The 26,006-nt window shown below is 38.4% G+C and overlaps 1 protein-coding gene across 4 annotated transcripts; it reads right to left on the bottom strand.

Moving 5' to 3' along the window:
* Positions 1–2,471: 2,471 nt before the first annotated feature.
* On the bottom strand, positions 2,472–25,994 carry SERAC1 (serine active site containing 1). Of its 4 annotated transcripts, none has more exons than XM_039706995.1 (17): positions 25,956–25,994; positions 23,529–23,620; positions 22,105–22,141; positions 21,656–21,792; positions 21,241–21,330; positions 20,183–20,314; positions 18,531–18,652; positions 16,339–16,467; positions 14,887–15,000; positions 13,458–13,620; positions 11,128–11,278; positions 10,201–10,342; positions 9,332–9,432; positions 6,260–6,357; positions 5,536–5,718; positions 5,030–5,173; positions 2,472–3,167 (listed from the first exon to the last, which is right to left on the bottom strand). In XM_039706995.1, exons 2-17 carry the CDS (start codon positions 23,617–23,619, stop codon positions 3,037–3,039), a joined length of 1,965 nt encoding a protein of 654 aa, XP_039562929.1. In that variant the 5' UTR covers position 23,620; positions 25,956–25,994; the 3' UTR covers positions 2,472–3,036. The 4 variants fall into 4 exon arrangements, with proteins under 4 accessions (XP_039562929.1, XP_039562930.1, XP_039562931.1 ...); XM_039706996.1 differs by lacking the exon at positions 25,956–25,994 and adding an exon at positions 25,665–25,946; XM_039706997.1 differs by lacking the exon at positions 20,183–20,314.
* Positions 25,995–26,006: the final 12 nt, after the last annotated feature.

The raw sequence follows: 26,006 nt of genomic DNA, 5'->3' as shown, positions 1-26,006 counted from the left end.
CTTCTTTAATGAGAGGCTTTGGCAAGACACCCCATGTGTTTGCCCAGGTCTGCAGCTTCAAGTTGCAGCAGGCACCCTCCTGGTGGCTCTGCTGCATTCGTGTTTGGGGTGGGTAAGTGGTTCCCCTTGGTAAATTTAGCTTTTTTAGGGGGGTTACCACTGAAACAAACAAAAAGAAAGAGAACCAAAAGATTGGTTAGAATTTTCACTCTGACAAAACAACATTTTTGCCTTTCCCTTTTCATCCAGAATTGGCATTTTCACCAGAAGGAAAATTTCTCATTTCCAGCCAGCTACTTGGGCTGGCACCAGGAAGCACAAATCACAGCAGAAGCCAGTTCACAGCACTGTAATCACAGCAATTGAATACTTGGGTGGGTGTTGCTGCTAGAAACACCAACACAGTTACACCAGACTGCTGGACAAGGGCAAGAGGGCTGACCAACCCCTTTTAAGCCTCCATTCCCACCTCACTATTTCTTCTTGGATGCCACAATGCAGATGAAACATCATTTCCTCAAACAACTCACACACAACCTGCCTGCCACACCTGCAGCTGAGCCACTGGGTGGGATTAAAAGAGTACTCTGAGACCTGAGAATTTACAGAAAGATACTACTCTCAATTAATGTGGCACCAGGAAGCACAAAAGCATCCAATTCCTGATGGGAAGCAGACATGAATGCTAGGCCTCAAAGCTGCTGGCCCTCAGACTCATGTCTGTACCCTGCTTCAAAGTCCAAAACCACAACTGACAAACTGCTCAGCTTGGCAAAACATTCCTGGCCAGCCACCCCCCAGCACTGTGCCTCTTGCCCAAGAGAAGGGTAACGTTACATTCTCCCAGCACAAGACAATCACTAAAAACTATGCAGATCTTTAACAAAAAAGAACATGGTCCAGAGTATTCAGCTGACAGATCATTAACCTTTAATACACTTTGTGACATATCCAAGGCATTTTTTAAATCACATTTTATGACTATATTCCAAAAAAATAAAACCCAAACCCCCAAACCCAATGACCCCCCACCAAATATTAGTTTTAGAAGTTACACATATATAAATACAGTTACAAAAAGGAGAACATTGCCTTAAGAATTCCAGTTACAAAACATAGATGCATTTACTAAGATTAATGTTTAATGTCACTGATCTGAATCTGTGTAGGCCAAAGGAGTCTACTAAAACCAACAGATTTGTCACATGAAACAAGCATTCAGTTATTAGAAGTCTTGTCTATTCACCATGAATTCCACATACTCTATTCTGTGAATACAAAGTGTACTAATATATTTACACTCTGAAGTCTAAACCACAGTGTAAAAAATATAAACCTCTTCAGAAATTAAGACATTTCTGTTACATTTTCTGTACAAAATACTGCCATGCAGTGTTCTTACCTACATCTCAGACGGGGAGGGGTTGATGCTCTTTTTGCCAGTGTAGTGCAGTACAGTCTCTGTACTGCTCTTGTGAATTGTACTTTGCAGTTCCCTCAATTTCCAGAAGTGTATTTTGAGCTGCAGTGTCCTCCTGGGCTGCTCTCAGGAGCTGGCAGGACTGCAGTGCCCACAGCACCAAGCCCATGCAGAACTGCAAGGTGCATCCCACCTCCGTGGCAGCTTTCAGAGCCACCATTTGAAGGACACCAATACTGGATCCATCTCACAGGAGTGACATGAGGAGACACCTCAAGGATGTCATCAATACAGACCTTATTTAACAAATGGTCAGCAAAGGCATTACAGCTTTACACAGCCCATGTTTGTTTTCAGAGAGGGATGCAGGTGTAAAGAAAGGGAGTAAAGAGACCACAATAACATGAGGCTTCTTCTAACCACAGTGCAAATTATCTAAGACTTCAAAAAAGTGACTGTGCACTGCTATTTTTTAATCTAAAAATACTGATTTCTCATCAGTACTGTTAGGGTGTCCTAAACATTAACATAAACTCAAATAAGACACTGCTGGTTTTCTCTGTATCTACACCAGCAGATATATTTGGGCCCCAGGAAACCAAAACATTTGTGGTAATTTCCAGTGAGGCCTTAAAATGACCTGATTTTCTTCCTGCTTTACTTTTTTCTACCTCAGCTCCAAACTCTAAGCATTAGCTTTCTTGTCAGGGCATACATCTGTTGTGCTCCACCTGAGCATTTTCAATGCTCTTCTTTAAATCAGCTACAGAGAAGTTTCTGTATGAGTAACATGAGCCAGGGATTTGAATGCACCAACTTCTTGGGGTGTCCCAAGAGCAAAGCAGAAGAGCTGAGCTCATCAAACACATCTTCAATGTGAACAAGCACAGAACTGCCCTGTCTGACCAGATACACACTGTCCTAAGGAAAGCAGTCTCACAAGCTGCTAAAGATTTAGGAGGAAAATGTAGAAGAAGATGAATATTTCTTTTGTTTTCATTACTAGAAACAGATGAAAACAACCACAATTTTCTAAGCAAGGCAAGCTACCAACCTGTCTCTTTCTTATGCAGAAAAACAGATGCTGTGTCTGCTGACCAATCTGGGTGATGTGTTAAAAGGCAAATGACAAAACCTCCTAAAATGTGTCACTAGGTCAAAATGCTACCTTCACTCACTTGAATACTAATTTTTCAGGCTCCAGTCAGGCTTCCCTAACACGGACAGTAAACCAAAACTTGGCAGCAGCCACATGCTGCTTCTCCCCTTTGACACAACAAATAACCACCTCATTTCATTGTTTCTAAACCTCTCTATAGGATTTTATCCCAGGTGTATATTTACCTGCTTTCAAAGCAAGCTTGGGGGTTTTTTTGCTAAAAGAAGATACCCTGGGCACACACTTTCTTTTTGCCAAGTTTGTATTTGTTTTGAATGTATTTTGAGAAAGAAATTGGACAGGTGTCTAAAGTTCAAGATGTACAGGAAATTATTCAGCAGCAGATATGATTGACACAGCACCCTTGTAATTCTACAGATCCCCTAACAAATGTTAGAAGTTTCTGTGTTACACCAAACACAGGACAGAAGCAGGAAAGGATGGCAAAACCTCAGTCTCACAGTTCTTGGGCTAAAACATCCTGAATGAACTTCAGTGTACGTTGATACAGGAAAGCATCCTTCTTCTTTGGCTTGCAAATATTCAGATGATTAACATCCACTGGAATAAGGTCTCCAATTCCTATTTCTGGAAAAGGGAGAATAAAAAAAAGTTCATACCAGAGCTCATAAGACAACCTAGACTGAAAAGAAGATCTTGCATTAGCAATTTCTCTCTCAAAAACAACTTCTCCCATCTTCAGCAAAACTCTTTGTTCATCATTATTTTTTCATGAGCTAAAAGCATCAGTACACACAGTTATGGCCTGATAGAGCTCTGTGCTGCCACAAAACCCACACTGGCACACAACACCATCAGGTCAGAGTTCTGCTGTCTTTGTTTGAAATACACAAATGTACATTTCTCCATACAGACAATTTTGCTGAAACAAAACTTTATTTACTGATAGCACAGTCCTGACTGAGGTTTAAGCATTGATATGATCAGGGATGTAGTTTAATGCATGGTAACTTGAATCTGATCACCACTAATTGCCCACATCCCTCACACAAATACTTTGACATGGACATTAAAATTTGGACTACAATGAACCTGAAATATGCTGTGAATCCCTACGCACATTTCCAGATAAATAAAATATTTATGTTGCTCAATTGTAGAATACAAATATTCCATTTTCAGCTACTGATTTTGGGTACACTACAGCATTTATTCTTTCTTGACAGCCATCACTACTAACTTTTCAGTTAGGATGCTCTGACTGCCACATTCCAGTTTATTGACTATTCACTCATCACCTAGAGAAATCCTCCATTTTGCCTTGACTTCTGTGCCTCAAGCCATGTAAAATTACACTAGAGCAGGATGAAGCTCTGCTTTCATGTGCCCAAGCAGACATGCAAGAAACAGGGAGCTGCTGCTCATCAGCCTGTCTTTTGAACAGTGGCCTGCTACAGACTGCCATGTGCCCTCTAAAGGTTTTCAAGAGCACTCATGTGCTGCCCTAGGTGTCACCCCAGAAGAGGAGACATGATACAAAATTACAAGTGCGAACTACACACTTGGGTTCTGTTATTCAGCTCTCTTTTTAACCTTACTTTGTTAAATAATAACAAAAAAGGTCCAGTTTTTCAGTCCTGACCAGTAACACTGCATCAGCAACATTTCTGCAAAACATTGCTGCTCAAGAGGGTATGCTGCAAAAGACTGCAAAAGAGTGACTCAGATAAACAGGGATGTATAATCCACCTTTTTCAGAGTATCTAACCTTGCACTCAAACTAGTGGATTTAGCTGGTGGAAAGTCTGATCTAAAAACCTACCAAGGCAGTGGTTTCTGGCTTTACAAATACCTTGGGCAGTGCAAAAGAAAGACTGAAAATGTAAGACTTGAAACAGTTTTCTAAGTTGAACACACATAAATAAAAGCAAGGGGAAAAGAATTGGTTTCCCCTTCCCTTAAAAAAGGCAAAAAGATGGAGGGAACTCTTCAGGAGGCAAACCCTATTGCTGGAGTTCACGAGCTGTGGAAGGTAAAGGATTCTGAACTCTGAATACCAGCTTTATGACTTTTTCCTTCCATTAGCAGTTGATTAATTTTCTTTCTTAGTTTTTTAAAGGAGAAAATAGCTGGAATTTGCAGAAGCATCTGAAACACTATGCAGCCTACCTATACAAAGATAAACCACAATTAGTCATAATTCCAAAGGAAAGGACTCCAACATCAGACCAGGGTCTACCCTGCTTTTTTAACAGATTCTGATTTCAGAATTGTTATTCTGATTTCAAAAAATCAAAACAAACAACTGCTATTCTAAGATTTAAATGTAGCTGCTTCTGATCTCAGCAGGGAGGCTCACAAAAACCCCCACACTGTAATGGACTTATTTTGCTAGGTTTTTACCATAATATTTATCACCTTTTCTCATTATAGACGCTTACATCAATATGCATCAAATCAAATAAATTAAATGGCTATTTCTCACTTACCTGCTGACTCCACAGGTACAACATGCAGTTTTATCATGCTGCCTATGTGTGTTGGTAGGGTTTCTGCAAAACTCAGCACTGAAAATTTCTTGTCTTTGGCAAAAGACAAGAAGTCATCATTCAGCTCTTTAAGGGCAGGAGAATCTGAGGAAGAACAACATAATTTTTGCAGTGTTATAAGATTATAGCATTGTTCTGGCACGACTACATTGCTAGAGATGTTTTTATTGCTGTGACAGTAAAAGGTGCAGCATTTTGTTTATAATCCCTTTCCCCAACTAGCATATGCAACAATTTCTTCTGACTCCCCCTTTTCCCCTCACCTCTGCAATCAAATGAAACAGCTACTCAGAATTACTTGCAATAATTCAACACACAACCCAAACCATAAAAAGGAGGTTTGTTGTTTCTCCCCAGCTTTCTCTGACAGCACAAGGAAAAAACCCAAAGCACCAAGAAGAGATTAGCAGAGTTCCTGTTGCTAGATGGTAGCAAAGTGAACATACCCTTGCTGAGCTCTTTAACCTCCACAGATGGGAAGAGGAGATATCTGGCATTTATAGAATATTCAGCCAGCTGGGAACCATGGTGAGGTACGCTATAAAATACGATTCCTCTGGTGTTGTTTACAATTTTATCCATTTCTGGATTCTTGGAAGCATCCACCAGCATCTTTTTGACTAGAAGACCTGGCAACAGAAGCTGAATTAATGTAGGGATTTAAATCACTGGGAAATAATGACCATGCTATATTAACCATGAAACAACTAACCATATTCTTGCTTTGGTTGATTAGTCCTTAGATTGTCAAATATGTAAGATTAACTTGAAAAAAACCCAAACTATGCTCGAGGAGGCATCAATATAAAATGTCAATGAATTATGCAAATCCAATTTTGATTTGTTTTATGTGTTGCTAATGACATTTACTATATGCCTGATCATGGAGAAAATTTTGCCTCTGGATTTCCATTTACATGAATTTCAACTCATTGAGTTTTTAAATCAACACAGTAAGAACAAACAGCAAAAACAATCCTTTCAAAATGCATATGCTATTAAATATAATGCATTAAGAAAGTAGAAATCTGTTTTTCATATCTAGGTCTTTGCCAATTTTTTTAATAAACCATTCTGAATAATTGCATTTTTACCTCAATTTGGTTAATGGCTTGTTCTGAAATCTTTAATGCAAAGAAATGCTTTATATCAAACAGGCAACATGCTTACCACCCATGCTATGGGATACCCACACCAGAGGTCGGTCTCCAATCCCAGCAGCTTTGAGCTTGTCAAGCAGCTCACTGCTCCTGAAAGCAATAGATTCCCTGCAAAGAAAAAACAAACACAGGCATAATGGAGTGTGACAAGTTCAAAGGCAATGTTAAAACACAACAAATTTTAGTGCTGCACATTTAGGAAAGTTAATTAGGTAAACAAATATTAATTATTTAATTATTGTTTCTACATTGAAAAAAGCCAAGAACTTTTGTAAGGATCGCTTCACAAGGACAATGGGAATTGAGCTAAATTCAGTTTCTTGCTCTTGCTAGAAAGTCTTACTATAACTTCGCTCAGCAAACATTTCTGTTTTCTTGACAAATTGTTTTATGGAGTTTTAAATAGTTTCATTTACACATTGTAGCAAAACAGTTGTTATTCTATGAAAGCAACATCAACACATAATGAACACAGAACATGAACAAACCTCATACACTTTGCTAAACAATGCTCAAAATGTGGAGCAATGCACAGAAATTTAAAAACTAAGTGCATGATCAACCACTACATTTCAAAAATCACAACTAATGTCAGTTACACTTGCCAGACAATCTCCAAATGCTTTCTATTGGAATAGTATGAAAGCACAATCATCTCCATTTTATAAATGAGAAGACTGAGCTCTGGAAGGGATAAGCTACACATTAAAATTTGAAAACGAATCTGCAGTAGAACCAAAACCAAACCAATGCCAATGCCCAATCCAAGCTTGAAAGTGCAACACTTGCAGTTTACTCTGCTCCTTCCAGTGTAACAAGAATCAAACACAGAAGGCCCTTAGGTAATGAAAACATCAGGATATGGGGGCAACCACTGTGCAAAATAATTCACTTCATCTCTATTGGTCTCAGCATTCTCACTAGAAATTGCTTTATAACACATATAAAAAGAATAATCAAATGTGTCTTTTCTGATGAGCAGCACGCTCTAGGCTAGCAGAGAGACAGAAAAACTCACTTTTGAAACAGTGAATGAGACTGTACATTTAAGAGCAAACCTCAGGTTGTTTTTGTACTGCGACCTCATTGTTCTTGCTAGTTAAAAATATCTTCAATATTTTTCTTTCATTTATTATTTAACCATATAAAATTATCAAATATTATGGTTGTGTGACCATAAATAGATGGTAATGTAATTTTCTATTTTATAATGAAAAAGATGTTATCTTTGGGAAATAAAAAGGAAATCTATGTTTATTTCTTTTAACATGCTTACTCCAGACAGACACAAGAAGAGTTTTCTTAGAATTACAGAATCATTTACATTTAAAAGACCTGTAAGATCATGGAGTCCAACTGCTAGCCCAAGGTGGACAGCCAAGTCCACCACAAACCCATGTCCCTAAGATCCTTATCTGCCTGTCTTTATATTATCTTCAAGGATCAGGACTCAACCACTTCCCTGGGCAACCTCTTCCAGGGCTTGACAATGCTTTTAGTGACAAATTTCTTCCTAATACCCAATCTAAACTTCCCCTGGTGCAATTTAAAGCCAATTCCAGTCTTCTTGGACCTGCACAGGTAACCATCCACATGCTCCTTACTGTAATTTTTCTGCCTAATTTCAAATAGGCACATTAACAGTCATGAGTTCCTCATTTTCTCCCTGCTTACATGTTTTCCTTAATGCAATAATTGCATTGATCTTTCATATAGCCAAAGAGGGAATGGACAACTACTAAGTTCCCAGTCTATTATACATGTTGAATTTTTTTTCTTTCCTGCACAAAAAACATTATTGATTTTCAGATTCTTAACTTGTAAGCAGCCATGCACGTGCCCTTGCTGCAGTGCACAAGTTGAATTTACAGTACTAATGACATGCTTAAATATCTGCATAAATGTTTGAAGGATTCTGATTTAAAGATCACTGAACCTAATAATCAAATTCTATTGAAGACAAAAAACCTCTACAGGTTCAAAGTGTTCTTATTTTTCAACATGTTCGGTGGTAGCATCTTCCTCTGACCTACCCTGTTCAAGGTCAGTAAAAACAGCATTCCTCTGGCAAGGGCAATTACACTCTGATTGAATCAGATATAGTTATTGTATTTTATCATCAAAGTAACATTTTTTGAACAACAGTATGTTTGCATCAGCAAGAGTGTGGCCAGCAGGACTAGGGAAGGGATTGGTGAGGCAGCACCTCAAGTCCTGTGTTCAGTTTTGGGCCTCTCACTACAACAAAGGCATCGAGGCTCTACACCAGCTCCAGAGAAGGGCAATGGAGCCAGTGAAAGGTCTGGAGCACAAGTCCTGTGAGGAGAGGCTGAGGGAACTGGGATTGATTAGCTGGAGCAAAGGAGGCCCAGGGAAGACCCTACCACTCTCTACAATCACCTGAAAGGAGGGTGTAGCTGGGTGAGGGTTGGCCTCTTCTCCCACGGAACAAGTGACAGAGACAAGAGATAACAGGGAAGGTTTAGGTCGGATATCAGGAAAAATTTCTTTATCAAAAGGGTTGTGATGCTCTGAAACAGGTTTCCCAGGAAGTGGCTAAGTCCCCATTCCTTGAAGCTTTTAGAAGGCATGTGGATGTGGCACTGAGGAACGTTGTTTCATGGTGGCCTTGGCAGTGAAGGGGTACTGCTTGTACTTGATCATCTAAAGGGTCTTTTCCATCCTAGATGATTCTATGAAAACATATGCTTCATTTTACCAGGAGTATAAAGCCATTGTACAGTGATTTTTTTGCTGTGCTTATGAAGCATTATTGTGCCACTTTAAAAAAGACACCCTTTAAGAAATAAAGTTGTATTTTCATTAACTAATAGCATCATTTAGTGTCTCCCTTAACATGAAGCAAAACAGACTGTAAGAATTCATGAAATTGCCACATGTAGCTATCTGTGAGGCTAAAAACTTCAGAATAACATGACTATATTTAATATTTTTCCTAATTTGATTTTTCAAAGCAACAGGGAAAGTTAAATGAACTCTTTCACAGTAGGTGATCCTAAGGATCAGCTTTACAGGTTTATGTCCTGCCCCCACCCCAAACTGCAGATGCTGCATTTCTTACCTTTGAGCCTCAACAGGACATTTTGCTTTCCAGTCACTCAAATGGGTGTCATACTCCACAGATATGATTCTAAGGGAAGGGCAGTCTGAAGCAAGCCATGTCTAAATTAAAGACAAGCAAAACCAAAGGAACTTATAATCAATGTACTTAAACTCTTGAAAACAATGGAGAAAAGATGTTACCATGGAGACAATATCAAGAAAGACTTTTGCTCTTCAGTTAATCCCCAAATATATGTTACACCAGGATTATCATTCTTTTATCACATGCTGGTGAACTCTAGATTGTTTCTGAACCATAAAGCAGACAAAGAATGAAGATTCCTCTCTAACTCGTGCATTCCTGGCTCCCTCTCCTGGGTGCAACGAGTTACTATGATTACCCACAGGACTGATCAGTTCAAATTTCAGAGACACTTTTAGTGGCTATACCAGTGTGAGTTTGTTTGGAGCAGTAATTACACATTCACCAACAACACTTAAATAGCAATCTGCACAAAGTAAGACATTCAGACACCTAGGTAAGAAAGGGAACTTAATTTAAAATGTTATTCTATAAGTCTTGCAATGACGTTCCGTTAAAAAAAGAAAAAGAAAAGAAGAGAGAGCATAAGGAAAGCAGCCATTGCCTCCTCTTTCACTAGCATGTGAATGATGTTGAGAACACGAAACTTAGCTGTGATTTTTCCTTGCAAGAACAACAAACAAGTCATTAACAAAAATTTATCATCAGGAACTTGAAACTGCCATTTGTATAACAAACTACGAGTAATTGAATTTAAAAAAGACATCTGCCAGACAGTGTCCTTCTAGATGCTCTCATGAATGAGCAAACAGCAGCCACATGTGAAAACGTCACTGTCTCTTTACCTTTGGCCAGCACTGAGTATAGTCCTCCTCCCCTTCTGAGGCCTTTCTATCCAAACGCCGGTCAATGTCCTGCTGTCGCCAGGTTTTAAATGCTGCTCCCAAAAGTCCATGAACGAAAAGGATGTCTGCTCTGACAGGCTGGCTGATCAACCAAAAGGAAATTTTAAGAGATATGTGGTATGTGTTCTTTCAAACAACAAAATTATCTTGGAACTTTTAACCTAAGGGATGCCAAAATGTTTTTTCTAACATTACACGTGACTTCTTACCTTATGGACAACATTTCAGGATATTTCAAAGAGCATACTCAGATAAAAACAAAAACTAAGGAAGCACACAGAAGAAAGATATAAAATGAGGAATGGAAAGTACACACCTCACAAATCATAATTTTCTATAATGAAAAACACCTTTCCTGCCAGCTATTGTTCCTGTGGCTTGGTAGCTCCAGCCTTATCATCACATTAGGTCTTCACTGTGACCAGAGTAACACCAATGACCCAGGGAATAGTTACTATTGACAACCATGCTGAAGATTGCTTTAGTCCCAGACACACCATCACTATAACTGAGGATGCAAATTTACTGCATCTTAGGCCAATGTGCTGTTGCCAGTAGAATAATTACAAGGCACTGTATCCCAAGTCAAACAGTTGCAACCCACACAAAGCAGTAATTAATTTCATGTTCTGTCTTCTGATTTTCCAGGCATTACAGTAATACTCTGTCCACACCTAGGCACTACTCCAACCACTTTTACTGCTCTTCTACTTGAGAATCTAAATTCAGTCCTTTCAAGCCACCAAAGAACAGGAGAGGCAAGGTAACATCAGTACAGCAGCACTCTGATGCCAACTCTTCCAAAGTTTTGTAACAGAACAGCAGAACAAGTAACTCCAGCATGTACAATGATTCCTTCTACTTTACCTGCTACGATATTGTGGATGCAAGACATAAACACCATCTGGATATTTTTCTTTCACCATGTCCCTGTCTAGATTAGCCAAAGCTCTGGATGCATGAGAAGACTGAATGATGTGTGGGGATTTCATTACTTCAGCAAGTACAGAAACCCAACCTACATTGAGAAAAGGAAGAGGCAGGTCAACTAATAGAAACATCATCTGAACAACAGAATTCAGAAACACCAACCATCAAATCATACATCTGAAAATAGATGTTAAAACTTAAGAACGGCAACATCAAAATAAATTATTTCAATCTACTCTTTACCTCGGGAAACTCAAGGCAAAGTAAATGGAATCTCCTAAATTCAAAAATTCAGATGTATTTTACTACTGTTCATCTTATGATCTGAAGAAGAACCCCTTCTCAGAAGAAAAAGAAAGTGTATCAGCAGGCCAGTACAGCTGTAGCAAGGACAGATCTCAAATCTCTTTTTGCAGATAAAATTCCAGGAAGATGGAGACAATGAAGCTTAAAGCATAAGAAAGGCTTAGAAAACAACCTACAGGAGAAATGGCAGGTAAAAAAATTGATGCTTGCTGTGAGAGTACAATAATTTCTAATTTTAAAATCCAGCATAAGAAAACTTCTATATGTGATTAAAATATCTTTGCTATTCTAAAATTTGTATACTGTTTATACATTAGAAACATAGGACAATTAAATTGGATACAATCCTCAATAACATTTTAAGTCAAAGACACTATGACTTACAAACACTTTATGATACTCTAAGGCGTAAAATTTTCTCAAGCATGGATGGGAATTTTCACAGACTACTGAGAAATGTGAAGGAATATCTTTTATGTGTATATGCACACGTTTCTTCAAAATCCTGATAAATTTTGTTGCTAGCAAAAACAGCCTATAAATCACAGTTACATTACAGTCAAGTCCATAAATAAAACCTGGGAATTTACTTCATGAGCATTGCTTCAAAACCATGTACATTATGTTGCTACTAGTATAGTCAGTAAGATGCTAAGATTCAAAATAATTTACTCTAGACTGAGGAAAAGAGCAAATTAACATTTGAGTTTTGCCTTAAACTAACAAATCTACTAGGACCTTTGAAGACTGTAATCTTTATTTAAGAATAATGTATTCAAATTATGTTTCTGAGCAGAATATATGCTGACCACTATGAAAGTTGTACTTAAGAAGAATACTACCTAAAGTCTGCTTTCAGTTCTCCAAACACAATGGAAGGCTGCCAAGATAGTCTGACTAAAACTAACTTGGTCTCTGGTTTTGCACTTCTCTTAAATGAGTCAAGATGAAGAGTCAAAAAGAACTGTTCAGAATCAAAAATAAGTGTTCTGCCCCCAGACACCCCATCACAGTAATGCACTACATATTTTTCTTCTTCCCGTGCCAGCAGTTTTTGCAAGAACAAGAGCCTTAGAGGTTCTTTCTTCTTATGCATCATCCAGCAATAAACGAGAAGCTTTATCAACTCTGGACTAGCAGTACCTGACTGCTCATCTCTGGAGTTTGAAACAGGAGAGTCAGCTGCTCCCTGGGACAGAGCTCTCAGTACAAAAGGAATTTTAGAGAGTGAATCAATTTCTTCTTCTATATGTATGGTTTCAATAATCATTAGAATTTAAGAATGGTGCCAGAGTCCAGGACAAAGGCCTTTATGTCCAGCTGCCTTTCTTTAGAAGTGAGCAGTGGAAGCTGCAGACCAATATAAGAATAGAGCAATAAAAGGACAATTATACAGTTCTGATTCTAGTCTATACCGTCAGATTTCCTGCAGTCAACTTTGTTTCCATTTGTAGAACTTTATAGATTTTTCATTTCATGAATTTGTCTCATCACTCTTTGAAGCTTTGAGTCTTCAACTACCATAATGCTTTGTGGCAAGTTTTATTTTGGTCATGCAATATATGGAAAATACTATTTATTTGTTCTTTCTCTTTAGAATTTAATGTGCAAGAACCTTTGGTCTGGCATTACAACAAACAGCAGATGACCATTCCCTCTTGGCCAGTGAAGAGACTTTTATGAATCTCCATCATATTCTCTTTCAGCTGCTTTTTCCATGCTAGGTGTCTCAGTCTAGTTATTTGTGCTTCATATCACAGCCATTGCAAATTTTTCATCACCCTAACCATCTTTTGCTGTGCCTTTGCTACTTCTCCTTTGTGTAAAAACGCACACTGTGTTTAACATCAAACATCAGCTTGGATTTACAAAACTGCATATTGACATTTTCTATTTATTTTACTTCTTTATCTGAAACAAACTAGAACAGAAATCTACCACTGACACAGCTTTCCTTTTACCTGCACGTACTATGGATGAGTGAAGACGTTCATCCAAAGCCATGTTCCCAATAATGCGGATTATGTTCCTCTGTATCTTGGCTGAATCTTTACGTAGCTGGTATATCCTCTGCAGCAGCTGGAGGCCTCCTTTAGCTTCAATTTTATCACAGTGAGAAGAAATCTGGCATTACAAAGTAAATACAGTGACAATAAATAGATGATCTGCAAAAGGTTTTTTGGACACAGTTAATTCATAAATTAGGGAGTTTTAAGAAGCAGGTATAACATAGCCCTTGTTGCATGGAAACTATATTAGTCTAGAATTTATTATACTATATTTGAAGAGGAAATAGATGTTTTAATATGCAAAATGCATAATTCCTATGAATTGACAACTTGAAAATCTCTGAGTACCACTTCTCTGCCCTCCTTCATGTCTGAGGGGGATGAAATGGTCTCCACTTGGTGGTCAAATTTCAACTCAAGTTCGAGAGTCTGAACAGGTCAATTGTCTGTATTTGCTAAAGCACTATCTCAACCAGAGGCACATGTCCATCACCCAAAATGCAATCATTATAATTCCTTCTCTTCAAAATGAAAAAGATTTAAAAAATATTTTTTACATTACAGATAGTACTGCTATCATTACTGATCCTAAGAGAAACAATTTAGTCCAGATGAATATGCAGGGTAGCTTTGGAACTGCTGATATCCTCAAGCCTGTGGCTTTCAACAGGCATTTGGAATGAGTACAGTCACAACTTGCTTAAACTGAAAATCCAGAATATAACAAATTCCAGACAAAGTCAGAATTTCTATGTATATGGAAGATGCACTTCATCCATCCCAACTATCAGTAACCATTTGGTGTTCTCAACACTGTTTTTCAGCATTCTAGGCTTCTGAACAATTAAGTGTACACAGAAGAATGTAGCAATAGGAAACAAGAAGCAACACTGTCACAAAATGTCTTCCATACTCCTCATCTGTGTCTACAAAAAGCAGCCTGGTCCTGGGAAGGCCACTGTATTAGCTGCTTGTTGTGCAAAATTCTGCCCAAAGAATACCTTTGTGTATGGGTAAGGTTTGCATTCTGTTCTGGTTTCTGATTAGAGTGAATTCATGACACTATTTTGCTTTGTGGAAACCTGGCATAACATCCTCAGAGCCACCCTTTTACCTCTTCAAAGATACAAATTCCCCTGTACTACACTTGTATGTAAGGGCGAATTAGAAACAACAAAACTTACACGCACTTCCTCATGAGAAAAAAACCTAATTTGTTACAGGAATGTGTTCACACCCATCTCATTTGTTTAAACATTCTTACAGAAGGAGAATGGGGTAGCAGACAAGGAAATGGCAACTCCTTCCCAATACATGAGAATGCATTAGAGAGGAATGTCTATAAATGTAGCTTTTCAGTTACAGTTTAAAGACAAGTTACCTTAGAATGCTGTACTAAAGCCTGCAAGCAAAAGAGTTCCACTGTCTCTGAAGGGATTTTACCCAATGTCTCGCAATATGGAAGTCCATTTCCTCCAAAACACCATAAGCCTCCCTGAAATGAAAAACCATAAAAATAGTAACACATTTCAAATGGCTACATTAAAAAAAGGATTTCTAATCTAGAATGTTAAGTGTGTAATGATCTATAGAAATTGCTTTAAGGAGTGCACAGCATGCATGCACTCCTCAAAAGTACAAATTACACAACAGTACATCGTAAAAGTATTTACTATTTTTAACTGGAAATATTAACTAGATTTTCAGTGTGTAGTTTCCTTAGTCTATTAACTTCAAAACATTCAATAAACAGGGGAAAATCTAGTATTTTCGTTTTGTTAATGAATGTCATCTTTTAAGATCATTTGCTTAAGCATAAAAAAGCAAGAATCAGCATAACTCTAGACTTGCAAAACTTAGAAGAGGAGGAAGAAAGGTCTTCAATATGTGGCACAGCCTCAGAAGACCAGTCTCTCAATCACGCAGCAGAAAGACCAACATAGCCTTGATAAAAATCAAAATACTTCCAAGTGTGATGTCTTACCAAAGCTCCCTTTGTAGCACGAGCTCTGGCTGTGAAAACAGTAAAGGAGTGATAGTGTAAAAATAGCACACTTAACTCTGTCATAGAAAATAAAGAGTTATTGCACTCTGGAAACTCTAAACGAAGACTGACAAGCATTGTTATTAAAATGACATTCATTTTTGTTATTGCATCTTATAAAAAATAACAATCACTGATTAAGGAAGTCAGAACTTTTAAATTCACAAGAGAGAGTGGATGAAACTGACATAAATATTATTTTTAAATAATAATGGCACTTTAAATGACATTCCTAAAGCCACTTAAGAAGTTGCTGCACAGACACAGTTGGAGAATTCCTAGATCCAGGTCCAAACAGACCACAGACTACTGGAATTCTGGTTTAGTAACAGGGACCTATTTCGAAGAGGCACTTCCATGTGATGTAACAGAGTTTACTACTTAAGGTGTGCTAACAACCTACCATTTTAGTAGAGACTTAAGTGAGGTTTAATAATGTCATCAGTAAAAGAACATTCAAACAACAGTAAGATGAAATGTGAAAAATAATTTTATGAGCACTACAAGGGGAAGGAATGTTTTGGACAGTGTTGAAATTTCTGCTTAATGGGAAGGCTTCTAAGATATAATCTTTAACTACACCTTTCAACTAGCACAGCTGGGAAATATAAACAAGCTTTTAAGCAGACAGACTGTATTTACAAGAGATTTTACTCATGTTCTACAATCACTAAGTGTCTGTATTTCTCTTCCTTTTACAATGATAAAAAATATAGAAAAAGATTTGTATCTTTGAGCTCTGCAGGAACAAAGAGCCCAAACAGTTCTGTTCTGCAGATGGAAACTCACCCTTTGTGCAGCAAGAGTCTGGCTACTTTCACGTAATGCAAGAGATGTGAAGTACTGGACACACGGATCAAGACCAGTCTGAGGTAAAGATACCAACAACAAGCGAAGTTCATCTTCTATGGGATAGTCCTGTGAGAAGTAAGCATGAACACCTTTTAGGTTACTTTGTTCAAAGCATGAAGCGAAATGCAGAAGAGAGAAATATTTGAAATAATGGAATCAGCCATACTAATGAGGCTATAAAATATGAACCTTGGACTTAAGTGCTCTGTAACTTCAGTTTAATAGTTTTATCTGTAAAGACTTTGGAAACTAATAATTACAAACCACAAAATAAATGATAAAAAACAAGCTTTACATTTCATATTTTGGTGATAGTATTCTAATGGCTCCAAAGAGCAGAATAAAAACCAGCTCCTCTTGGCAGCGGAAACTTTAAAGTTCACCCTTAACTACATAGAAATTCTCATAGAATCATAAAATACTCAGAGTTGCAAGTGACCCACAAGCATCATAGAAGTCCAACTTCTGGTCCTGCACAAGACCATCCCAAGAATCACACCATGTGCCTGAGAGCATTTTCCAAAAGCTGCTTGAGTTCTGTCAGGCCTGGGGCCATGACCACTTCCCTGGGGAGCCTGTTCTAGTGCTCAACCACCCTCTGGGTGAAAAACTTTTCCTGATATCCAACCTAAACCTCCCCTGACAGAGCTTCAGGCCATTTCCTCAGGTCCGGTCACTGGTTGCCAGAGTGAAGAGGTGAGTGTCTGCCTTTCAGCCTCCCCTCACGAGGAAGTTGTGACTGCAATGGTCTCCCTTCTTTCTGCTCCAGGCTGAACAGGCAAGTGACCTCAGCCACTCCTCATATGGTTTCCCCTCAAGGCCATACACCATCTTTGCCCTCCTTTGGACACTCTCTAATAAGCTAGTATCTTTTTTATACTGTAGTGCCCAAAACTGCACACAGTGCTCAAGGCAAGGCCACACCAGTGCAGAGCAGAGTGGGACAATCACCTTCCTCATCCACCAGCTTGTGATGCTGTGCTTTTGGTGCTGCTCCATTAAAATGAATGCATAAATTATTAGAAAAAATAAAAGACATTTCTTTTAATGTTTGGTCTGAAAAACTAATATAAGTATTCATTTAACATATATTGATATATTGATTGATAGGTCAAACAAAGTAATTTTATTTGCCCACCATCATTGAACTTGCTGTTATTCTAATTCTTTGATAAAATCAGAGATGGAGACTTACTTGTGTAGGGTTGCCACAATGATTTGCTTCAACTTCCTAAGCAGCAGATTGCCAAACTCTTAGCTTCAATCACTAAGCAATCACACTGTTGTGAAAATATATCCACAACCATATACCAGTGTAACCTAGTATTTAAGGACTGACTGGTACAGATCCTCTATCACATAATGTTACAAAGGCAGGAAAACAAAAACTGAGAATATCACACCCAATCAAAGCTGATATTCAGAGTTCTGTTGGTTAAGATACACAGGTATTTTCTGACAGGGCCCTCTGCCCCTCTTCATTCTATTAGCAGTCCAAAACACCTTGAATATTATACTTCATATGCCAGTTCTGTTTATTGAACAAGCTGCTGACATGAGTCCTCAGACCATAACATATATGATAAATACACACACATTTAAAATGTGTTAAGTTTAAAACTAACTTAAAAAAAAAGCAAGGCCAAATTTATCTAATAAGGATCTGCTGGCTCCCAAAAGCTGACAGTGAAGAGGTGGGCCTACAGCAGAGCACCACAGTACTGCTGAGGAGACAAAAGGCCTCCAGGAGCATGCTCTGTGTGAAGGATTCTGTCAGTGCCAACAAGGCAATCCAGGATGATTTCTTCACATTGCCTACTGGATAGAGACAAGCAGTGTGTCTGCCAGACTGGTAACTGGCTCAGACTTCACTGCTTGTAAATATGTCATGTGGATAACAGTCCAAGAATAAAAATTGATCAATACTTCCAACCTTATTTCTTTCCATCATGCCACTCCCTAATGAAGATATACTCCAGGGTGTATCACATATTACAGTTTTGTATTTTAGTATTTTACTACTAGCCAGTTTCTTTAGAAGAACTTCACTTTCAACAGTTAACAACAAAAGCAGTAAAAAAGAAGTAAGCAATAGAGAATAATCTAATACCTACTTTTCCTTTACTTACAGTCTTTATTTTTGGCAGTGGTGGTGGAGGCAGGAAAAAGCGAAGGTCAACATCTTTGGACCGAGCCAAACCTATAGCAGTCCTTTGATCACAGGTTTGAGCAGCTGTGACATACTGATAATCTGTTGTACAAGAATTTCAATGTTAGCGTTAAAACTACCCTTATATACTTCATTTTGTTTTAAATGTAGTTTGTGATCTACTTTGTAAATATACTCAAAAAGAAGAACCATCTCTCAGAGTCTACCTAGAAAAACCCTTTGATTTTCTAGCCACAAATTCTAAAAGTTAAAAACTGCAGATGTTAGACCAGCACTACACTGAGCTGAAATACACCTGGGCACTAACTGTTCATTATAGGCCAGTTTGATTATTCAGTGGCAAACTGAAGGAAAAGAAAAGAAAACCTTAAAGTGGATTAACACTTTTTTCTACAAAAATTTGCTTCTATTCCTGTTACTGTTATACAATTCCAGAACAAAACTGACAAGCCACTTAAAAGATACTTTTCACAGTCATATATTGGCAACACCTTTCCTTTGTTGCAGGTAATTTATACCTGAAACTGAAATGAACTCACTGGAGCTGAACACTTTGTCCTAGTTGTGAAAAATTAACACATACTTTCAGTCCTAAACTTTCTTGACTTGGTTTTGAAGCATCAGGTTTAAAAAAAGCCTGTTTCCCTCATGGGGCAGTTGGCAAGAATAATCAGTGTTTCTGAAATGTCCAAATACTACAATAATGAGCACTACAGAGAAAGGGAGATAACAAAAAGCAACTAAATTCCTGATACTGGACACGTTGTGCTCTGAAATCACCTGCTAACAGTATTTGTCTACAAAGGACAAAGCTCAGTATGCCCTAGCTTTGAAGCATTTTCAAACACACTTTGCTGGTGTAAATTGCCTGTGGAAATTATTTAGAATTTTTAAAAGGCAAATTGAAACAAGATAAATCCCATGGCATGGAATTGCACTGGAAAAGATCCACAACTGACTAAATTACCAAAATGAGAGTCCAGAATGGAATGTCACATAGTTTATGTAGCCTGGTGATGGAAGGGAGAGTAGGAAACACAAATACACATATACATACCTCCCCTTTACTTGGGGTTTCAAGGGTATTTGCTGCTAGAGCAAGGGGGAGAACTTATTCAATAATAACTAGGACAAAAAATGGCTTACAGATAATGCTTACACATACAAGCCCTCTACCTCTGGTTTGCCATTACTACTTATCAGCTCCTAACCAATTTTTATTAACTTAACCAAGGGCCTTAAACTCACTCCTACAGGGGCTTATATAAAAAACATCACTGCCAAAACTTGGGACTGCATTAGCAATCCCAGCAGAAAACCCAAGGAACTGAAGAGCATGAACTGCTCTCCATGCCACAGCAATGGTTACAATCCTCTGGTGGGGAAACAGAGAGATGCCTGCACTGCAGACACTCACACTGTGTCAGGGGATTATGAAAGAATAGCTACTTGAAATGTAAACAATTCCCCCACATTTTAGACCAAGTTTCAGAGCATATTTATGCTTCTTGCAGCTACTATCTTTTCTTCATGTTATCAGCAGACTTGGAACAGCTAACTGAGACTCTGTGGAATTTCTGGGACAAATGAGGCTACATCAGCATCCATTACCATGCCAGTGACTGTTGCTTGCCAGGTCTTGTACAGCCTGCAGTCGGATTGCTTTGTCTTCTGACTGACTTCTCTTTAAGAGAAGCCATAAGGCACACTCATGATCTTCTCCATCAAAGGTACCAAATTGTTCTTCAACCAGGAAACAAATGAAATCCAAGTTATTATTAATGAGCATTTTAACCAGCCATGTTTCTATTTGAGGTGTACGGAAATATGTTGCTTCTTAATATTTGAGTATTACTTGTTCACAATAATTTAGAGTGTAACACTTTAAACTTAAATTAGTCCAATGAACAAGGACAGAATGACATCAGTAAAATGCTGGTCCTAAAATGGTGAGTTTGTCTCATTTTAGTGGGACTAAGTATATATTTCATGTATCTACATGACATACACAACCTCTGGCTGGCACTTACCAACCAGAATTGCCAGCAGAAGCTGCAAGTTATTAGCAACGCTTGAGGCTCTGACCTTGAAGAATTAATCTCATAAGATGACAGTGGAGATGCAGATTGCTATAATCATTTAACAGAGAGTTAAATGAGAATAGACAGTATGCCTCAGGACCACAGTTTCTGATACAAATGGAAATTCTTGTTTAAAATTATTTTGAAAAAGCAGCAACACTGATCCAAAAAACCGTGCTGCTTTTGATTAATACTGTAATTTGATGAAAGCATAGATACTTTTCTAAAATGAGACTCTGAGAGTATTTCATCCCAGAAACACCTTTTTTACACAAAAATGATATCAAATATTAACTTAGTATCTTAACTTTTAAATATCTTCTAGAACAAGGAAAAAAACATCCCTCAAATCTCCTCTTAACCATCACTTTAATTTACTTTAAGAAAATTAATTGTTCTAATACACAGAAAATAGACAACTGACTGATAACCCATAGAAATATAGAAATTGTAAGCTATATTATCACTGTGTCAAGAACAAAAGATTGTGTTAATTTTGTAAGAAAAAAATGTTTTACTTCCTAACTGCCCTACTTCTTACTGCTAAAAAATAATAATCATAGATAAAGTCCTGCTTTCAATACCTACCATTAAAAGGTCTCCGGAAGATTTTAGCTTCTGTTTCTAGAATTCTCCTCACTGCTTTATGGATTTCTTTTCTGGCTTTGTACGTAAACCCTACAAGAGTATTTTTATATTACTGGAAGTCTGAAAGACAGTTCTCTAATCTCACTTTTCGTAGATATATGGAAAAAGAAATACACACATATATACATATAGACACTGTATAAAGAGAATTATCTGATATATAGAGAACCATGTATAGAAAGAACTATCTCAAAAAAAACCCTAAACCAGTCAGCAGCTTAAAATAAATTTGGTGACATTTCTTGGTAACAGACTTCAGGAAATATAACTTTACTTGTTATATAAGAATGATTTCCAGATACATGGTATTCTATTAGAATTCTGTTTTTAGAACTCAAACAATTATGCATCTTACCTTGATATTCACTTGGACGTAGAGAAGCTGTACGTACGTATACATAGGATTTAAGTTTTTCTTGATGTAGCGCTTGAGTATCAATTTGCAGTAACTTATTTAAGGACAGGACTTCATATGTAATGAATACAAAGCCTCTTTAAAGAAAAAAAAAAAGCTGCATATGAATATCAACTAAAACAACATAATAAAAAAATAGTAATCACATTGGCATAAGTCATAGAGATTTTACAAAATAAATAATAGTCAGAAGATTATTTTAACTTAGCAAAGTAGAGGAAAGGCTATAAAATACTTGAAATAACTTATAACTATCAGAAACTGTGCTTCAAGACTACATTCTACCATGTCTAATGTCCCCTAATATTATCACATTTTTTGAAAGATACACATATTAAAATTTTAACTGTATCCACAAGTTACATATATGCTCATTAGTTACAACTTACCCTATTATAAGTGATCCAGTTACCTTTGCAATTTTTCCTTGAAAAAAATCAAAACCAAATGTCAAACAAAGTTGTGTGCATCACCTCAATATAAACACAGTTACCATTTGATTATCAGACAGCAGGAATACCAACCATTAAGAACTTTAAAAAAAGCTTTAAGCTTTAAAAAAATTTCCATTGCTCTCTAGCTTTCAAGAAATTATTAACCAAAATTTACAACTGGAGAAAACATTACTTGATTCAGATTTCCTGCTCTCCTAAGCAAGATGATAAAATATGTATACTGCCAGTGCTATTTCCTTTGAATATTGCTACCTCTCAATTGCATGCACTGCTTAGCTACCAGAATCAACAGTAAACTTTCTCTGCCTGTAACACTAGCAGTGATTTGGAACTCTAAATAATTTTAAGGAGTTAACTTTTTCTTAAATCTTGCAGCTATTTCTTCAATGTATATTATTACATACAGGACTATGCATGTTTTTTTGAAAAGACCTGCAGAGTCTCCATAAGGAAATACTGATTCAATTGAATTATATTTAAAAAAATTCAATTGAATCTAATTTATAAAGCAAGCAGATAATAAATACATGCTACTTGCAACAATTTGCCTTTTAAACAAAATTATTCCTTCCAGATTTCAGCTACTTTGTATCTACAAAGTTGATTTGATTATCTGGATATGAGGATCTCTATACAGAGAAACTCTTATCATTACCAGCAGCAGCAAACCCAATGTAACACATCTCACCTATCCTGAATAATTTCTTTTCCTCAGCATGAATTGGGAGATTTGCCCCACAACCACTGCTACCAGCTTCCATCTTTGTGAGGCCATAAGAATTTTGCATGCAGACAAGAGGCAGCAGCTAGATGCTGAAGAAATAACTGGCAGAGAAGTTTGAAAAAGAAAAAAAAAAAGCAACTCCTGTACAGCAGAAATTGAAATATCCTATCTTTAATGCTCAGAAATAAATTTCAAAATTGTAAAAAATGTCATTATATGCTGAAGACACCAAAGAAAACAGAGACTAATGAGAGCTTGAAGTAAATAAGGAAAAGAAAGAATAGAAACAAGCTTTATTCACTGCTTATGAATGTAAACAGTGAACAAAGAATGGCTCTAGAGATTACGAAAAAAAATCAGATACAAGTGGAATTGAAGATAGTTTAAGGAGATCACATTTAGTTAGGGAAAGACCCTCATCCAGTGTTTGTATCTGTTCCCAGATAATCTGCTGGTGTCATGTTACATATCACTACGCAAAGCAAGGTCAGAAGCAGAGAGCAGGGACAAACAGAAGCTTTTAATCACTAAGCATTCAAGGGCTTAAAACTTCAGTATCGTTTTAATTATGCAGGGTGTCATGTCATTCCTTTTTATTAATGCTTCAGATCAATACATAATGAACTGTGCTTACTGATATCATTCCAGGGTAGGTGTTTTTTTGTGGCTGGACCAGAAGTTCCTATTTTTCTGTAGCAAAATACACAGTAAGCAGCCACTGACATCCTGCATATTGAGGGGGAAAGAAAAAAAAGTAATGATTGATTTGAGAATTACAGCAGAAATCCTGTAGCATTTTTTCCAGTCTTTTTACAGCAAAGGTCATGATGGCAAAGGTCACAATAAACCATGTTTGTGTCATTCCGCTCCATATAAAGCACTCCAATTAAAGAACTCTATAAATTTCTCAATTCATGGGCTAAATAATGGGCTGAATTTCAATTATAAGAAAAGTTTAAAGCAGTTTTTAATCAATTATGTTACTGTTGGTTTTAGTAACTACGTATTTCCAATTAACTTTTCCGTGTCTAGGTTTCCTTTCCTACTTATTAGTCACTCTTCCCTAAATACCAGATATGGTCCTATCTCCATCAAGACATTACTCAGTATGATACAGGCATTAATACAACCTTTTAAAAGTTCATCATTTTTTGTGTTGGCAAGTAAGTATTTAATTTTGACTAACAAGACTTAAAGAACTACTACATAAAAAAAAAAAACTAACACTTTTTGCATACAATGCAGAAGTAACATGGAACTCCTATCTTCTAAGTGGAATTTTAGTGTCTGCACTGGTGCAATTGTACTAACTGAAATATTGAGTTAATGTCAATTGTACTAACTGAAATATTGAGATAATGTGTTTATAGGGATGTAAAAACATCCACTATCTCTCACATGCTAATCAAATTCTTGTCAAATTAGGTCTCTGTTACCACAATCACAATTAACTCAAAATCACATGTGTAAACCTGATGTTGAAATATGGAAGCCTGATATTCTCCTTGAATTTAAGGTATTCTCTGCAGACCAAGAAAAGTGTGTTTATATCACTTTTATCATCAGTGTCCAACATCTCTGAACAAGGAGACTCTTTTTGGGTCCTTCCTTTCACATGTCTTCCCTCTTTTCTTATTTCCTCAAAAGTTTTGATTTTTCCCTTCTCTCTTGCTTGTGTTTGGGAGATTTTTGGAAAACATCAGCATTACCCCAGCACTGTCAAAATCACTGCAGCCTGCTTTTTGACTTCTGTCATTTCAACATTGTTTATCCATTCACTTCAACAGAGTACACCACACTGTGAAACACTTTTAAGCCTTTGATCACCAGTCCTCTAGAGACACCTCTCCTGCCTCCAAACTCCCCGTCTCATGACAGTTCCTTTACCACCTTTACTCACATTTACTCTTCTCTTGAACCACAGTCTGAAATAAACATGTGGTTCAGTGCCAGCAGGTGCCACAGTTACTAAAATTTAAAACATGCGCCTGCAAACACAGGAGGACAAAGTGAGCACCGCTCCTCTGTTGCCAGGAGCTCCTGTTCAGGTCCGAGGGCAAGCATCACATCATCAGTGTTAAGGGTCTGGAATGGACCTTAAAGACCACCTAATCCCAACACCCCTGCCATGGGCAGGGGAACTGCCACCAGACCAAGTTGATCTCGGCCTTTTCCAGCCTGGCCTTGAATGCTTCCAAGGTTGGGGCATCCACAGCCTTCCTGAGAAACCTGTTCCAGCGTCTCACCACCTGCACAGTCAAGAATTTCTTTCAAAATACCTAATCTAAATGTCTCCCTTTTTCGTTCGTACCCATTACTCCTTGTCCTACAAGTTCCTGATTAAGTGTCCCTCTCTGACTTCCCCGCAGGACCCTTCAGACACGGGTCCCTGGGGTCCCCGCAGGACCCTTTAGACACGGGAAGGTTTCCCTGGGGTCTCCGCAGGACCCTTCAGACACGGGAAGGTTTCCCTGGGGTCCCCACACAACCTCCTCATCTCTAGGCTGAGCTGCGCACACTTCCTCGCCCTGCTTTCACAGCGGAAGCGCTCCAGCCCCCTTAGCAACTTCGTGGCCCATCTCCAGCCTTGCTCTAGCGGCTCCGTGTCCTTCTGATGCCGGGCAGCCCGGGCGAGGCCTCACCGGAGCGGAGAGGGGGCACAGTCGCCCCAGCCGCCTGCTCTCGGGGCTGCGAGCGCGCACCGCCGCCTCACGCCAGCGCTCCGTGCCGAGGCACGCACAAACACAACGCAAAGGGACCCATTCCGCACCGTTTCACAGCCGGCCCAGGCAGCTCCGAGCCCCGTCCCGCAGCGGGGCGCGGTCCCCACGCACCCGCCCCGCGGCTGCGCAGCTGGGGCGCACTGGAAAAAAAGACAAAAACACCGCCGCAAACCCGACTTTAAGCGATGCAACACTTAAGCGGGCAAGGAGGCGGGCGGGGGTGGCTCTGCGCCTCTTCCCAAGGGGGAGGAGCAGCGCGCCCGTTACCCCGACCCAGCGCGCCATCCCCGCGCCCCCCGCCCGCGCCGCGCTCCCACCTTCCGCCTGCGCGCTCCCACCTTCCGCCTGCGCCCGGCTCCCGGCGCCGCCGGCAGCCCCGCCCAACCCGC

Source organism: Passer montanus, unplaced genomic scaffold (assembly GCF_014805655.1).
Source record: "Passer montanus isolate IOZ18808 unplaced genomic scaffold, ASM1480565v1 scaffold2, whole genome shotgun sequence".
In the NCBI taxonomy this organism is placed as follows: Eukaryota; Metazoa; Chordata; class Aves; order Passeriformes; family Passeridae; genus Passer; species Passer montanus.
This window is presented reverse-complemented; position numbering and strand designations above follow the sequence as displayed.

Coding starts and splice junctions, on each gene's coding strand:
- SERAC1 (XM_039706995.1), bottom strand. CDS start 23,619: ATGTCAGTGGCTGCTTACTGTGTATTTTGCTACAGAAAAATAGGAACT. Junction 16,468..18,530: donor CACTGCCAAAAATAAAGACT/GTAAGTAAAGGA, acceptor TACTTCTCACAG/GACTATCCCATAGAAGATGA. Junction 10,343..11,127: donor CATCCACAATATCGTAGCAG/GTAAAGTAGAAG, acceptor TTGGTTGATCAG/CCAGCCTGTCAGAGCAGACA.